Source organism: Myxine glutinosa, chromosome 4 (genome assembly GCF_964187855.1).
Source record: "Myxine glutinosa chromosome 4, kmMyxGlut1.1, whole genome shotgun sequence".
Taxonomy (NCBI): Eukaryota; Metazoa; Chordata; class Myxini; order Myxiniformes; family Myxinidae; genus Myxine; species Myxine glutinosa.
Window position 1 is genome coordinate 110,560,234 of NC_136264.1, and position 17,733 is coordinate 110,577,966.

At 44.6% G+C, this 17,733-nt stretch overlaps 2 protein-coding genes across 2 annotated transcripts in view; one reads left to right on the forward strand and one right to left on the reverse strand.

Annotated features, from left to right (window-relative positions):
• Nucleotides 1-17,733, forward strand: part of TMA16 (translation machinery associated 16 homolog) — a 437,797-nt gene that overhangs the window by 153,969 nt on the left and 266,095 nt on the right. The window lies entirely within an intron of this gene.
• The window catches only part of ANTXR1 (ANTXR cell adhesion molecule 1), a 91,139-nt gene that overhangs the window by 60,677 nt on the left and 12,729 nt on the right, over nucleotides 1-17,733 (reverse strand). Inside the window, exon 2 of the mRNA XM_068113089.2 lies at nucleotides 1,390-1,461. Coding sequence (XP_067969190.2) covers nucleotides 1,390-1,461 — 72 coding nt within the window. The remainder of the gene's footprint in view (nucleotides 1-1,389; nucleotides 1,462-17,733) is intronic.

A 17,733-nucleotide genomic window follows, 5' to 3' on the forward strand; every position in this document is an offset into this window, starting at 1 on the left:
TAATATGAAACCTTGAAAAGGCACATCCTCAGGTCCCCAGCAATATACCTGGCAAGTTTAAAGTATATCGGACCCGTGGTTGTCGAGAAACAGCGGTCACAGACAAACATACACACATACACACATACACACATACACACATACACACATACACACATACACACAGAGATTACTGGCATTATAGATAGACTAGGGCATGCCCGTACTATATATATATCTAAAATTATATCCCCCCCCTCTATTTACATGGAATGGTTTGGTCCATTCGCAAAGCCAAAGGCAAAGCGAACGGCTTGCGAGTACGGTGACAATCCCCCCCCTCTATTTACATCAAATGGTTTGGTCCATTCGCAACGACCACAGAACCCCCCCCCCCCCCCTCTATTTACATCAAATGGTTTGGTCCATTCGCAACGCCAAAGCGAACGGCGAACGGCTAAATCGCCATAGCTCGGTAAGTACTTGTCCGATTAATATGAAACCTTGAAAAGGCACATCCTCAGGTCCCCAGCAATATACCTGGCAAGTTTAAAGTATATCGGACCCGTGGTTGTCGAGAAACAGCGGTCACAGACAAACATACACACATACACACATACACACATACACACATACACACATACACACATACACACATACACACAGAGATTACTGGCATTATAGATAGATGATTGTATTTTTTTTATATTATAATTTTAAACATCTACATATTCCATACATTTACATTTCATACTCTTCCCCCAATTATTTTCCTCTTTCCTCCTCCATATTTGCTCTAGCCCCCTGCCTGCCGCTCTGCCATCTCTTACTTTTTAACAATCCTCTGATCCTCACTCAGCCCCTTCCTCCTCCTTTTCATCCTCTTGCATATGTAGTATGTAAACGACCATTTATTGATCAATGGGGCTGAATGGGTAATCTAGAGGCAGTCTGTATATTCCTGCGTTGATCCCTGACAAAATAAGATCCGAGCACAAACAATTACCCTGATGCTTCACGGGTAAGATGTCAGATCCCACGGCATGCTGCTCTTTGGTAGAATACTTTAAGCCTCCTGTCCCATATGCTTGCACTCATTTGTTGTCATGATAAATCTTCGGAATGCACCTTTTTAACAGGAACACCGAGTTGTATAGTGGTACCATGACCAAATTCCAAATTTATGTTATAACCAACAGGTCTGGCAACAGCGGCGTAGCCGCATCCCAGTGATTGTGCAACCAGCAGACAATCTGCGGCACACGATTGTATGGAATGAGAGATTAAGTTTTTATTGCCCCCAGAAACAAACAACATCAGCAATATTCTTATTAGGTTTTGGCACAGGAACAAGAGAAGGAAATAAAACCAGGACGGTTTATCAGGAATAAAGTCACGTGTGGCTCTCACCTTACAAACTTTTCCGCGAGCTTTTCAACAAAATCATAAATCTCTTCCCAGTGGTTTTGGATGCTTCCAGACCTATGGTAGGGAATGAATAATAATGTCTCACTGCACATTCCTCAACAACAATGAAGAGTTCAAGCATTAGACGAGATAGCAGACTTGAGGAGTGATGACCATATGTTAAGCACGAAGACAGATTATGGAAAAGATAATGTAAGTGGAAGTGCTGATGACCACAGTCTGGATGATCCAAGGACAATGTTCGAGATTTATCAGTCAAACACGGCGAACAGAAAATAATTCTCTATTCCTCCCTCGATGTTGTGCTGTGGCAGAAAACCTCCAGCAACAATTGAGTAGGCCAATGCAAAACCATACCTACAGTCATGTGAAAAAGTAAGTACACCCCATGGAAAGTTTTGACTTTTTCAACATATTTCAACATACAGCTATTTGATCTTCATTTCAATAATATTTATAGATAAAGGTGATATAATATAACAAATATCATGAAACATTTACATTTTGTAGTCCATTGTATAATTTAAAGAAACATAAATGCAAATTTCGCATGTGGAAAAAGTAAGTACACCCCTACATTTATCACGACTTCAAATAACTAAAATTATAATCAGGTGCACCAGCTCAGGTGCAAATGATTAGAACATCATTTGAGAGGATCTTGGAAGAACCTGTCTTATTTAAACCTCAGACATTTAGTTTGGTTTGCTCTTTCTTGTTGAAGTGTGCGGCGTCACCATGCCTAGATCAAAAGAGCTCTCTGAGGCCTTTAGAAAGAAGGTTATAGATGCCTACGAGTCTGGGAAGGGATTTAAAAAGATCTCCAAACAATTTGAAATCAATCATTCGACTGTCCGGAAGATCATATACAAGTGGAGAAGATTCCAAACAACTGCCAACTTGTTCAGGCCAGGCCGCCCCAGCAAGTTCAGCCCGAGAGCAGACCGCAAGATGCTGAAAGAAGTCTTTAAGAACCCCAGATTGTCATCACGGGACCGACAGGTAGCTCTTGCCACTGTTGATGTCAAAGTGCACGAGTCTACAATTAGAAAGAGGCTGCACAAATTTGATCGACATGGGAGGTGTGCCAGGAGGAAACCTTTGCTGTCCAGAAAGAACATCAGGGCAAGACTAAAGTTTGCCAATGAACACCTAGGCAAAGACCAGCACTTCTGGAACAATGTGCTCTGGACAGATGAGTCAAAGGTAGAGCTATTTGGCTACAGTACCAGAAGACATGTTTGGCGAAAACCAAAGACAGCATTTGACCACAAGAACCTGATACCAACTGTAAAGCATGGTGGTGGAAATATTATGGTTTGGGGCAGCTTTTCTGCATCAGGGCCTGGGCAGCTCACCATCATAGAATCCACTATGAATTCTTCATTGTACCAGAGGGTGCTTGAGGATAATGTGAGGCCATCTGTGGGAAAGTTGAAGCTCAACCGAAGGTGGACCTTGCAACATGACAATGACCCTAAACATACCAGTAAATCCACCAAGGAATGGCTGATACAAAAGAAATGGAGGGTTCTGGAATGGCCAAGTCAATGCCCGCATCTAAATCCCATCGAGATGTTGTGGGGGGATTTGAAACGAGCTGTGCATGCAAGAAACGCCTCAAACATCGCACAGCTGAAAAAATTCTGCATGGAGGAGTGGGCAAAAATTTCTCCCAGTCGATGTCAGAGACTGGTAGACAGTTATAAGAAACGCCTACTTGAGGTTGTTTCTGCCAAAGGGGGCAATACCACCTATTAGAGCCAAAGGTGTACTTACTTTTTCCACATGCGAAATTTGCATTTATGTTTATTTAAATTATACAATGGACTACAAAATGCAAATGTTTCATGATATTTGTTATATTATATCACCTTTATCTATCAATATTGTTTAAATGAAGATCAAATAGCTGTATGTTGAAATATGTTGAAAAAGTCAAAACTTTACATGGGGTGTACTTACTTTTTCACGTGACTCTATATGTGCCTACGCATGCCTCTGAAACTCCGCATGCACTACTTTTTCATGGTGAAAATGATATGACTGTGCAGATGTTCACAACTGGATGCTTCCCCCCCCCCATAAACAGGTAAACAGACGTCACATGATGAAGCTGTGACATACCCATGATGACGTCAACAGGGCCAAAGCCAGGCCCTTCCTCAACTTCAGAAGCTTTCAAGGCTATGATTTTCCTTTTAGTATGTACATCCTGAAACATCCCACAAACTCAAGCACAACTTGCAGTGAAACAAAATAACTGCTGGTCAAGATGTGTGACAATTCGTGGAAGAGTCATTTTCGTAACATTATTTATGGACTTTTGTTATCGAAGGAAATGATAGCAAGGTTATTTATATAAATGTGCTTCATCCCCTTGAGTAAAAATTAATCATTTTGTAGAAAAAATGATACAAAATATAACAATAAATGCTGAATGACAAACTCAAGTTGTATTGGATTCAGGAGAAAGGAATAAAAGGGCTGAAAACAATCCGGATTTCTGCAAAGGGAGCGAAGAGGAGGGTGAAATGAGGACATTATAGGTTTTTTTAGAGAAGTCAAAGAAGAGAAAGGATATGGAAGAAAAGGGAAAATAGTAAGGGCCTCGACCGGGAAATAGTACAGAGGGTCTGCGGTATATAGTAGTGTGCCCATTAGAGTGCATGGTACGGAGTGGTGGGGGAGTGGAGTATAGAGTAGTCAGGTTGAGGGTAAGATCAGAGAGATGCTAGCGGTCACAGTTAAAAAAATAACAGCAAGTGAGGGCTTGTGAAGTGATGTAATCAGCACACAGACCAATCATTCCACACAGAATTGCCAAGACAAGCACAAGGCCTGGCTTGTCGTACACATGCAAGCATGATCAAGCTGAACGATGAGCTCTGGGTCAGGGTATTGCCTCACAATGGCATGTGAAGCTGCAGCCGGTATACACTAATATGTTTGATATAAAAAGTAGAAATCCTATATATACAGTCTACTTCCCCATTAACCAGAAATCTCAGAATTATTTTTCAAAAGTTTCTGTACTTTCTAGAAAGTACATACTTTACAAAATCGTCATCAAGAAATAGTAATAGACGGTGTATATATACATATATATATATATATATATATATATATATATATATATATATATATATATACACATATATATATATATATATATATATATATATATTGTTGCAGATTTGAGAATGCTGTAATTGTTGTAAATATCACCCTCTGTAAATAGTGTAGTAATTCTTGTAAATACCTCCGTTAAGTGTAAAGATCAAAGGTCGTCCCCTTAGTTAATCCATCGCATGCACGTAGAAAATCATAAGCCCTTCTAAATAGTTATTTCTTATTCCATGTAGTTTAAGTCCCTGGTGTTGGGCTAGCGGCTAGGGTGCCAGCTTAGGATAACAATAATACCAAGGATCCTGGGTTCAAATCCCAGTCGATCGCTGAATTAACACCAGGGGGGTTGACTCAGCCTGTCATTTTCTTATTCCATGTAGTTTAAGTCCCTGGTGTTGGGCTAGCGGCTAGGGTGCCAGCTTAGGATAACAATAACCAAGGATCCTGGGTTCAAATCCCAGTCGATCGCTGAATTAACACCAGGGGGGTTGACTCAGCCTGTCATCCTTCCGAGGTCGGCAAATTGAGTACCAGCTGAGTACCAGCACACTGGTAATTCCCTGGTTATCGTAAAAAGGCGACAAACAGGGTTGGCGGCAGGAAGGGCATCCGGCTGTAAAACATTGCTTCAAAAAGGGGACCAAAAAACAACAACAACCACGGTCCCCGAAAAGGCCAACCCCTGCTTTGTGGGGAAAAATGGCCTCTAAACGGTGGGTTTCTTTTTATTATGTAGTTTAAGGCTCTGTTTCCCACTAGTTGACCCTGCATTGCATCAAATGACATAAGATAGATCCCTCCGACACCCCCATGGCCTCTTCAAAGTGCCAGTAACTTTGGGTGGGGTTATTGGCATCACCTTCACCCCAAAACTCCATTACGCACACGGTCAACTCGGGGGAGAAGGGCGTGGTCTGGCCCATCATCTTCAGCAGGTGGAGCCAGGAAGCCCTTGCGCCCAACCAGGACTCGGTGGGCACGGCTTGGTAAGGTGTGGTCATGGCTTGGTAGGGCGTGGCTATATAACCCGTGGGTGGAGAGCCCCCACCAGCAGATGACCGAGGGAGCCTGAGGCATGCAGCAACAACCAGCCCCTGCCGCGTGCAACGAGAATACGTGTGCCACCACCGCCTTGCTCGCTTCCAGCCCGGAGAGGACCTGCTTGCTGTGCGCCCTGCCAAACCTTCCAGCCTTGTGGTCCCACCTTCCTCTCCCTCCAGCCAATCCAATCTGCAATTCCCTATTCGTGTGAGTGAGTTCGTTCTGTCTGTATTGTCCTGGGTATAAGTAAGCTTGTATAAGTTAATATTTGCACTGTGTCTCCTCCTGCTTCTGTCTTTATTTTCGTATTTTTCCTTCTTCCTTGGTTTCTTTGGTCTTGTACATAATAGTTAGTAATAAATCCCTGTTTTTCCTACCTTGCCTTCTTTCCTTTACATCCGTTTCGTTTTAGTGATTTCCCCATTGAATACCTGTGGCACGATTTTGCCAACATTCAGATTCGGGTCTAGTTCTTGTTAATGGTTCGAGCCGCGGCTGCTAATCCGCTCGGCAAATAACATCTTGTCCGCGGTCTCGAACGGGGTTGCTCACCTGCCTCTCTGGAGGGAGCTGGGCAGCTTCAGGACTCACATCGGTCAGTTGCAGACAAGGGGATTAATCCCCCCTTGGTAAGGGGAAAAAGGGCCGACGGTGAGATCCGCAACAATATATATATATATGAATGATCGTTTTAAGGCCATTTTCCCCGCTGGAGCGGGGGGTAGCCTTGCGGGCCCCATGACAATCATGGTTGTCAAAACTGTTTCTGGTGTTTGTTCCCCCTCCATCCCCTCCCTCACCTCAAACGGCTTAACGGCTGACTCCGCACGTGAAAAAGCTGAATGCCTCAACTCTGTGTTTGCCTCGAAATATTGTGTCCCAAACCCATCCCTCTCTGTACCCACCGTACCCAGTCGTACCCAGCTGCTCCTGGACTCTGTGTCCTTTCCTCCTGACAAGGTGGAAAAGTTTCTGTCAACCCTCGACTCTGATTCTGCAACTTGTCCTGACGGCATCAGCCCACAGGTCCTAAAATCATGTTCTTCCGCTCTTTCACTTCCTCTTTCTGTTCTCTTCACCCTCTCTTTTGCTCAAGGTCATCTGCCATCTGCTTGGAAATCAGCCAACATCACCGCTTTGCACAAAAAGGTGCAAAAACAGATCCTAGCAACTACAGACCAATCAGCCTTCTCCCAATTATCAACAAAGTCATGGAATCCATAATTGCTTCAGGTATGAAATCTTTCCTCTTCTCCAATGGCTTGATCTCTGATCATCAATTTGGTTTCAGACCTGGTCACTCTACTCTGGACATGCTGCTTCTGCTTTCTCAACAATGGATGGAGGTCCTCAACGCCAAACAGGAAATTAGAGCTGTCTCCCTTGACATTTCACTTGCCTTAGATACGGTCTGGCACCCTGCTCTGCTCACCAAACGCTCCTCCTTTGGTATCCATGGAAATCTCCATGCATGGCTGGCGGACTTCCTCTCTGGTCGTAGTCAACGTGTGGCCCCGAATGGGTTTCTCTCATCTCCTCTTCCTGTTCAGGCTGGAGTTCCCCAAGGTAGTGTTCTGGGCCCTGTGCTTTTTCTGGTCTTCATCAATGATCTCTCTGACTCTCTTGAAAATCCTCTCTATCTCTTTGCTGATGACTCTACTCTCTGTCGCTCCATTCCTCATCCCTCAGATCGGCAGTCTGCAGCCTCCTCACTCTCTGCAGACCTGGACAAAATCACAGACTGGGCAAACAAATGGAACATGTCTTTCAATCCTGATAAATCTCACACTCTTACGATGTCTCTCCGAAAAGACCGACTGAACAACCCTCCCATCCACTCTCTGAATAATCCTCTCCAAGAAGTTCTGTCACTCAAGCTTTTGGGTCTCACTATTTGCCATGATCTTTCCTGGGAAAACCACATTTCAAATCTGGCCTCCAAAGCCAGTCGCCGACTGGGCATCCTCCGTTGTGCGAAGTCCTTCCTTGGCACACCTGAGCTCCTCACCACATACAAGGCATTCATCCGCAGCTCTATGGAATACTGCTCTCCCCTCTGGCCTGGTGCTCCTGCCTCACACCTAGCTCGTCTTCACGCTGTTGAAACCAAAGCGTTCAGAATCATTGGAATCTCCCGCGATGAAGCTAACTCCAAGGGCCTTTCACTCACTCACCGCAGGCAAGTTGGTGGTCTTTCCGTCTTCTACCGACTCCTCTCTGGCCTTGCCCCCCCAGCTCTCTCTGGGCTCTGTCCCCCAAATATTCCTACAGGTCGCACAAGATCTGCCTGCAACCCTCTTATGGTTAAACTGCGAAAATCAAGACTTTCTGCTCACCTTCACTCCTTCATTCCTCTTTTCTCCCGCCTCTGGAACAAACTCCCTCACTCTCTTCAATCCCACTCCACCCTCCAGTTCTTTAAAACAGCTGTTCACCACCATCTCTTATCCTCCCCCATCCAAAACCTTGATCTTTTCTACCCCCGCTAATTTCGGTCCCCTTGTGTTTTATACCTCTCCCCCCCCCCCACCCCCCCCTTCCCACGCCTCCTCCCCCCAAGCCCTCTCCCTCCCACACTTCTCCCTGCTCTCAAATGTTGTGGTTGTGTGCTTCCCCTTCTCTCCCCATCTTGTCTCCCGCTCCCTCTTTTTATATATTTTGTTTGTCTGGTTGATTTGTTTGTGAAATAAATGTTAGCTCTTTCACGAGCCTCGATTCAGTATACAAAAAAAAAAAAAAAAAAGGTTCCCTGTTTGAGGCAATCTTTTATGGCCGGATGCCCTTCCTGACGCCAACCCTTGGTCGCCTCTTACGATGCGCAGGGATACGGTGTACCTATTCTAAATCGGGGTACACACCGGAATCATTCATCCCAGCAAGCTGGTACTCAATCTGCCGACCTCGGAAGGATGACAGGCTGAGTCAACCCCCCTGGTGTTAATTCAGCGATCGACCAGGATTCGAGCCCAGGATCCTACGATCCCAAGGCGGCACCCTAACCGCTAAGCCAACAACAGGATATATATATATATATATATATATATATATATATATATATATATATATATATATATATATATGTATATATATATATATATATATATATATATATATATATATATATATATATATATATATATATACATATACATACATACATATATATATATATATATATATATATATATATATATATGTATCACGGATATATGTATCTCATAGTATATGTACTCCCGCTCGAATCACGGATATATATATATATATAATAATAATAATGCATTTATTTTATATAGCGCTTTTCAGGAAGCCCAAAGACGCTTTGACAGAGTGCAAAACATAATGCATAGCAAAACATAAAGACAATTGCAAAAAAAGAAGAATCAATAGGGAAATATTCAAAGCACAAAGGAGGGAGAAGGAGAGTTATATATATATATTGTTACGGTCCGCGGATAAGGATGTTGTTTGCCGAGCGAAGGCACCGCGGCCGAACAGTTGTTCCCCGACGAAACCCGATTCACCCAAACGTTGGCCGTATCGCGCCACAGATACTCAATGTGGAAAAGACTAAGACGACGAATGCAAAGAGGAAGAAGAAGAAGACATACAGAAGAGTAACGGGGTTCATTATTATTTACACACACATAAGCAAAAAGAGCAGCCACGGGTATTTACAGCGGACATGAAAACGCAGGTGACACAGTGAAAATTACTAGCTTATACAGACTTAGTTACTACCCAGGACAGCACGAACAAAACAAACTCACGTACGCAAATGGGGAACTTGCAGGCAGGAATGGCTGGAAAGGATGAGCAGGTGGGATCACAGGGCACAGCGAGCAGGTCCACTCCGGGCGGGAAGCGGGGAGCCGGCAGCTCCTTGTAATCCGCTTTACAGCGCACGCCGGCAGCTCCTGGTATTCGGCTTTACAGCGCACACCGGCAGGGTCACTCGCTGCCCCGTCAGGGCTTCACGCGGCTGGTTGAAACGGGGCTGGACTCATCTGCCGTATCTCTTTGCAACTCGTTCGTAAAAGTTCCTCTGCTTTCTCTTGGACCCTTTCTTTGTCGTGTACCTCTCCATGCAGCTCAGCTCGTATTCCCTACCTCTCACTTCTCCCCAGCGCGGGACTGACACGCCCTCTTCCCCGTGCTCTGTTTCGTGACCTTGTATGGTAATCCCACGGGCTTGTCTCCTCATTTGGGCATCGCGCCGACGGCACGCCCCTCGTGGTGAGCCACGGGCTTGTTTCCTTATTTGGGCATGGGGCTGCACAGCCCCGCCCTTCGTGGCATGCCCTGGGCTTGCCTCTCCCTGGCGACCCCGCCCCTCCTGTTCAAACAGAGCACGGAGCACATATTCACTATAGCAGCGAATTGAGAGGGCGTGCACCCCACGCTTGTGAACTGCTTGACCCACAGATGGAGAGTTTGGCTGGGAAATGGAATTATTGAAGGGGAGCTATTCTTAATTGATTCGGTGCAATGGAGTGTCATTCTAATGGAAGACAAGGCCTTACGCTAAAACACATAATGAGATATAAGCTACTGAACAAGGGTTTTATCGTGTCCTGCAATGTGGTGTTTATGGAATTAACTACCGAGACACCCTTTTTATCTTTACACAACTCCGGAGGCAGGAGGGGCCATATCCAACAATGTTCATCACCATTTCCAATATAATACAACACAATCAAAAAAATCCAATCCTCATATCCGCAACAATATATATATATATATATATATATATATATATATATATATATATATATATATATATATATATATATATATATATATATAGTTGCGGATCTCCGACATCGGCTCTGCCCCTATCAAGAGGGGATTAATCACCTTGTCTTTTATCTGGCCGACGTGACCCTGGGGGTTATAACGTCCTTCCCGGGCAGCGTTAGGTGGGGTTTGTTAGGCCTAGGGATTCGCTACTACCTAAGTACTAACGCTGACCGGAAACGAGGGAATAACTCCCGCTGGAATCACGGATATTGATGGAAACGCCGAGCGGATAGCGATCCGCGATCCGAGCTGTTAACAAGTGACTAGACCCGATTCTAGTGGTTCCGATCGTGCCACGTTTACCCAATGGAGAAAAGACTAGGACGATCAGATTATATTAGGAGAAACCAGAAAGAACAGGGCAATTTATTACAAATGTACAAAGAGGAAGAGGAAACGAAAGAATGTACAAGAAAGAAAGAGGAAGGAAAAGTACACAGGGCAGCCTTAGACAGTCTTATTCTATTCCCCAGACAAACGGGCCCGTCTCACACACAGACACTCACACGGGGATTGCAGATGAACAGGTTGATGGTGACCAGCGCGTCCAGGGATGGCCTCTGTGCAGCTCTCTCTCTCTCCGGTCCCCAGCTCGTACCGTGAAGATGGATTCCAATAGCAGAGAGGAGTTCGTATGGTGCCGTTGGGATGCACTGGGCTACTTGCCGGGCGAACGGTAGGGAAGGGCTCTGGCGGTTAATCACTCACAGGCTATTACCGCGTTTTATCCATGTGGCTGGAATATTCGCTATCGGCTGGCTTGGCTGTAGCCGCGTATGTAATAAACGAATACCGTTCCAAGCCTCGAACCGTTACAATCAAGGGCTCTCAATGCACTCGCCGTAAAAGTCCTCTTGCCAAAGCGTGAATTGTCCAAGTCCTCCCCGCTGTCCTGTTGTAATCGCATCAGCGCTTTCCACAACGACAAGTCCTCTTGAGGGCTTTGCGTGCGCGCTTTTATTACCAAGCCAGCGAACGCTCTCAAAGCCCAAAACCACGCCCTGTCAGGCGACCTCACCTCAGCTCTGGTTGGCTGGTGTTGGCTTACCGGCCCCACCCTGACGGCTGGTTGACGTGGCCGCACCTTCATCCTGGCGCTCCACCCCCTTTTCGGGCCTTACCTCATGGGTTTCTGGGCTGGCTTGAGCGGAAGCCCAGCAAGGTTGCTAACGCTGCTGACAAAGGCGCGTAACAAATTGGGAAGGGCCATGGGGCACAGACTGGAGCGCGCTTAATGGCGTGGCTTGGAAGGGAGGCTGCCAAAATGAACGGAAGGGCCTACTCTTATTTGATTGACGCAATGCAGATGCAACTATTGGAAAATGGCTTTATCTAACACATACTAATAAATAACTGACGTCCTATGGTGATCTACGTGTTGCTTGTGGCCTATCTATGGGGTGCTACCTTTAACCTTTAATGATGTTATTATTTACAAGTGTGGGTTCTCAAAACTGCAACAATATTATATATATATATATATATATATATATATATATATATATATATATATATATATATATATATATATATATATATATATATATATACAGTATATATATATATATATACACAGTCACGTGAAAAAGTAAGTACACCCCATGTAAAGTTTTGACTTTTTCAACATATTTCAACATACAGCTATTTGATCTTCATTTCAATAATATTTATAGATAAAGGTGGTATTGCAGTGGTTACCTTATTGGGACATAATCCACGGGCACGGGCCAGTGGGGCTTTTGATGATGTGGGCCTGACGTACGCGCGGTTGTTGAAGCCACGCCCTCCGAAGAGGGTGTTGGCGCTATAAAAGCTGTATGAGTTCCGTTCACGGGAAGAGTTCTGTGGAATAAAGGAGCTTTGAACACCTACGAAATGGCCTCATCTTCTCGTCATCCGCAACTCCTACAGTATAATATAACAAATATCATGAAACATTTACATTTTGTAGTCCATTGTATAATTTAAATAAACATAAATGCAAATTTCGCATGTGGAAAAAGTAAGTACACCCTTGGCTCTAATAGGTGGTATTGCCCCCTTTGGCAGAAACAACCTCAAGTAGGCGTTTCTTATAACTGTCTACCAGTCTCTCACATCGACTGGGAGAAATTTTTGCCCACTCCTCCATGCAGAATTCTTTCAGCTGTGCGATGTTTGAGGGGTTTCCTGCATGCACAGCTCGTTTCAAATCCCCCCACAACATCTCGATGGGATTTAGATCCGGGCTTTGACTTGGCCATTCCAGAACCCTCCATTTCTTTCTTTTCAGCCATTCCTTGGTGGATTTACTGGTATGTTTAGGGTCATTGTCATGGTGCAAGGTCCACCTTCGGTTGAGCTTCAACTTCCGACAGATGGCCACACATTATCCTCAAGCACCCTCTGGTACAATGAAGAATTCATAGTGGATTCTATGATGGTGAGCTGCCCAGGCCCTGATGCAGCAAAGCTGCCCCAAACCATAATATTTCCACCACCATGCTTTACAGTTGGTATCAGGTTCTTGTGGTCAAATGCTGTCTTTGGTTTTCGCCAAACATGTCTTCTGGTACTGCGGCCAAATAGCTCGACCTTTGACTCATCTGTCCAGAGCACATTGTTCCAGAAGTGCTGGTCTTTGCCTACGTGTTAATTGGCAAACTTTAGTCTTGCCCTGATGTTCTTTCTGGACAGCAAAGGTTTCCTCCTGGCACACCTCCCATGTCGATCAAATTTGTGCAGCATCTTTCTAATGGTAGACTCGTGCACTTTGACATCAACAGTGGCAAGAGCTACCTGTAAGTCCCGTGATGACATTCTGGGGTTCTTAGAGACTTCTTTCAGCATCTTGCGGTCTGCTCTCGGGCTGAACTTGCTGGGGCGGCCTGGCCTGAACAATTTGGCAGTTGTTTGGAATCTTCTCCACTTGTAAATGATCTTCCGGACAGTCGAATGATTGATTTCAAATTGTTTGGAGATCTTTTTAAATCCCTTCCCAGACTCGTAGGCATCTATAACCTTCTTTCTGAAGGCCTCAGAGAGCTCTTTTGATCTAGGCATGGTGACGCCGCACACTTCAACAACAAAGAGCAAACCAAACTAAATGTCTGAGGTTTAAATAAGACAGGTTCCTCCATCCCCTCTAACGATGTTCTAATCATTTGCACCTGAGCTGGTGCACCTGATTCTAATTTTAGGTATTTGAAGTAGTGATAAATGTAGGGGTGTACTTACTTTTTCCACAAGCGAAATTTGCATTTATCTTTATTTAAATTATACAATGGACTACAAAATGTAAATGTTTCATGATATTTGTTTTATTATATCACCTTTATCTATCAATATTGTTGAAATGAAGATAAAATAGCTGTATGTTGAAATATGTTGAAAAAGTCAAAACTTTACATGGGGTGTACTTACTTTTTCACGTGACTGCATATATATATATATATATATATATATATATATATATATATATATATATATATATATATATATATATATATATATATATATGTATATATGTATGTATGTATGTATGTATGTATGTATGTATGTATATATATATATATGTATATATATATATATATATATATATTGTTGCGGATTCGGGGGTCGGCGCTCTCCTTATCAAGGGGGGGGGTTAATCCCCTTGTCTTTTAAGCTGGCCGTCCCCCAATCCTGGAAGCTATGACGCTCCTCCCGGTCGGAATTAGCTAGGGTGATTGGTCAATGAAGTCCCAAATACCTACGTACTAACCCCGACCGCGAGCAGGGAAATAACTCCCTCGACGAACCACGGATAAGACGGATACTAAGACGGTAGACGGAGACGGAGACGGAGACGGCAGGGAACCACGGATAAGATGGAATATTGCCGAGCGGTTAGCAATCCGCGATCCAAGCCATTAACAAATGACTAAACCCGATCCTGAGCGGTTTCCAAATTGTGCCACAGGTACTCAATTGAAAGAAAAGACGGAGGCGATCGGATTAGGAAAACCAAGAAGGAACAAGGTACATTTATTAACAAACCAAAAGAGGAAACGATAGGAATATTCAAGAAGAAGAAGAAGAAGAAGCAAAAGGACACAGGGCAGCTTATCTATACAGTCTTAACTTATCACGACCCCAGGAAAAACAGACAGACTCACACGGAATTGTAGTGGTAGGGGAGGAAGGTCCAAGCAGATGGTCCAGGCGATGGGATCCGGCTCCGGTCCACTCCAGTCCAGGCTCCGGTTCCGCGGGCGAAACCCGGCAGGCAGATTCGCGCGTATCGTCGGACGCGAGCGGACCTTACATATCTTGGGGTTACATATATCGGGGGGACTGGGATGCGGCGTACGTAATACTTAGCTCGTGCCAGCTCTCTCTCTCTCTCTCTCTCTGTCTATCAATGGCTCGTATCACAGGCAGTTCGTAACAACGAGCTCTCTCGGCGCAGTTCTTCAATAAACAGTTCGTGCAACGCAATCCCCGGTGCAGTTCGTTACCATCGATGGTTCCCTGCGCAGTCCGTTTCAGCCCCGAGTCGACTCTCTGTGAAAAGGCTCGCGCTGGCGCTTATATTACGCGCTCACAGATCAATCCGTGCTCTTTGAAACCACGCCCGCCAGCGAGCTCACCTCAGCCCTGGTTGGTTGGCGAGGGCTCACCGGTTCCGCCCTCGACGGCGAGTTGACAGGGCCACGCCTCGTTCTTGGCGCTCCGCCCCCTTCTTCTCCTCGGCCTTAGACCGCGTGTTCAATGGCGTTGCCTGAGCGAACGCTGAGGCGGCTGCGGCTGGCAGAGGCGCGTACCAGAATTGGGAGGGACAAGCCCCCGACTGTAGGGGCGCATACTGGCGTAGCTTGGAGAGAGCGGCTGGCAAAGAAGCGAATGGGGCCTACCCTATTTAATTAATGCAACGCAGATTCAACTATTGGGAACACAGCCTTATCTGAAACACATACTAAGGAAATGACTGAAAGTCCTATGGTGTCCTACGTGTTGCTGTGGCCTAACTATGGGTGCAACCTTTAACCTTATTAAATGATGGAACATTATTCACAAGTATTTACAAAGTGAGGGGTTCTCAAAACCGCAACAATATATATATATATTTTTTTTTATTTATCGAGACAAAACATAAACTGTTCAGCCTAGCAGAGGTATGCGCTCTACCGAGTGCCATTCTAGTTTTAAATGCAAAGGATGTAGGGATGTTACTCCAAAAAGTATGTAAACAAGGTCGGGATGGTCACAAGAAATGATCATGTGAAACCATCCCTACATCTTTCTTTGAATAATGGTTGTCCCAACACAAATGGAAATTGAGCTGCTGGCGTTAGTATAGAGCTATGAATCTACCGAGATATATAGATATATAGCAGATGAGAGACGTAATGATGATAGCTTTGTGGCATATCTGGATGTGGTAGTTAGAGTTGAAAATAATTGTTATTACAAATGTGTATCATAAAGATGACTATTTCATTTTTCCTGTTGTCTTGCATACTTTTCCGTCTCATGCGTGTCTCATTATATCATTACCCATGGCCATGGGCGTCGAGAGGGGGGTGGGGGGGGGTGGTCAGGGAGGGTCGCTGCCGAGGTCGGTTCAGTACAGTGAAAGCCCTCATCGGCTCATTCTCATTTCCTCATCATTACATTTAAACCCAGAAGCTGATTTTGCTTTCCTTGCTGGTAACAAAACAACATTTACCGCTGTTAATGGTACAGTTTCAGACTTTACAGAAAATGGTTATTAACCAGAAATATGCGTCACAAAGAAATGGGTTTGTATCCTCTTTGTCCAAAAAAAAATTATTAACCATCTTCCCACGTATTTTTTGCCAATCTTATGGAGAAATAATGTTCAACAGTCGAGGGTGCGAATTGACTCGATCGGTCCAAACGTCCCGCTATCTCCTTTATTTTCGATCATACGGCTAAATAAAAGTGACCATTCGTTTTTTAAAGTTTTGTTTTTTCTTTAAAGAAAGTTCTTTTAAAAGTTATGAAAGAGAGGAAGGGTGGGGATTGGGGTGGGGGGCCCTGAGGTTGTTTGCCTCGGGGGCCACCAGGTTCCTCCTGATACCTTCCTGATTGTTCTGTGAAGGAAGATTTTGTGGTTTGTTCGAAGAAGATGGATTGCATCATTTTAGAAAGAGGTTATTGTGCTATAATAGTTTGATTCATTCTGGGTCATGTGAGAATGTCTCTTTAAAATGTCATTGTAATCTCTTGTTAAAGTTTTTTTTTGTTTTTTTTGTGTAAACAGGTACCTGTGGAGTTTGAAGTTGTGTGAAAATAATTTAATTTAAAAAGTAATGGGGATTTGTTTTTGGTTGTTGGTGTTGTTGTTGCTGTTGTTTTGGAATTTGTAAAATAAATTCATGAAGTTGAAAGTGTGTAATTAGTGTTTACCAGAAGGGGAACTTTATTATAAATAGAGGGCCTGTGTATTTATGTATATTCTGTTGTGGTAAGGTATGGTGTATATATTGTTACGTCTGTGGGGGTAAACACAGAAATACCTTCGGAAAGTTAGAAATGTGTAGTTAGAATGCTCCATATGCCGCGGAGAATCTCAATGTAGTAAGTCGGCCGTCTGTCCGGGTAAGAGTGTTTGCATGTCGCCATAAGGGGGTGGCTTTGTGCTAATTAATTCAAGGGTTTAAAGAATAATTCCCTAGTGTGTAATTCGCCCCCAGTTTTCTTCCCTCCATATTTATTACAATTAAAAAGCCACCAAACAACAACAGCAATGTAATGGGCTCAGTCGCTCACCACACAACCAGGTCCGACAGACCCAGCACATGTGCCGATCGGCAAGTAAACCCTGACGTCATCCGAACATTCCCAAACAGAGATGAGACTCCGTCCCCTGACGACTCGTGCCGGGGAAACCACGCCCCGAGCTTTGTGATTGGTCAGAGTGATGGATGATGGACTAGCGCTCGGTAATTGGACAGAGTGTGACGTCAGCGTCGAACATTCAAGAGCTAAGAGAGGAAAAAGAAGCCGTCTCACCATTTTCCTCTCTTTTTGTGCTGACGGTTGTTGGAGGCGGTCGCATTCCTTCTTCTGGTCCTGGCGTTCGTTCGAGGCGGTCGTACTCTCTCTCTCTTCTGGTCCTGGGTCCATGGCGGATGTCGCTCCTCTTGTGCGCACTCGTGCAGAGAATTCGAAGCATTGTGGAGTTTTTGCAACGTTGGAGGAGGGGGGGGGGGGAGGTGTGTGTATGTGTGTGAAAATGGAGGAAACTCTGACAGAAAACGCCCAGGCGCGAGCAGGCACTCAACTAGCCCTTCCTTGCTTCCACCACCAAGTGCACGTGATCCTAGCTCTCCTGAAAGACACCACCATCCAACGACACCCCTCCTCAGTGAA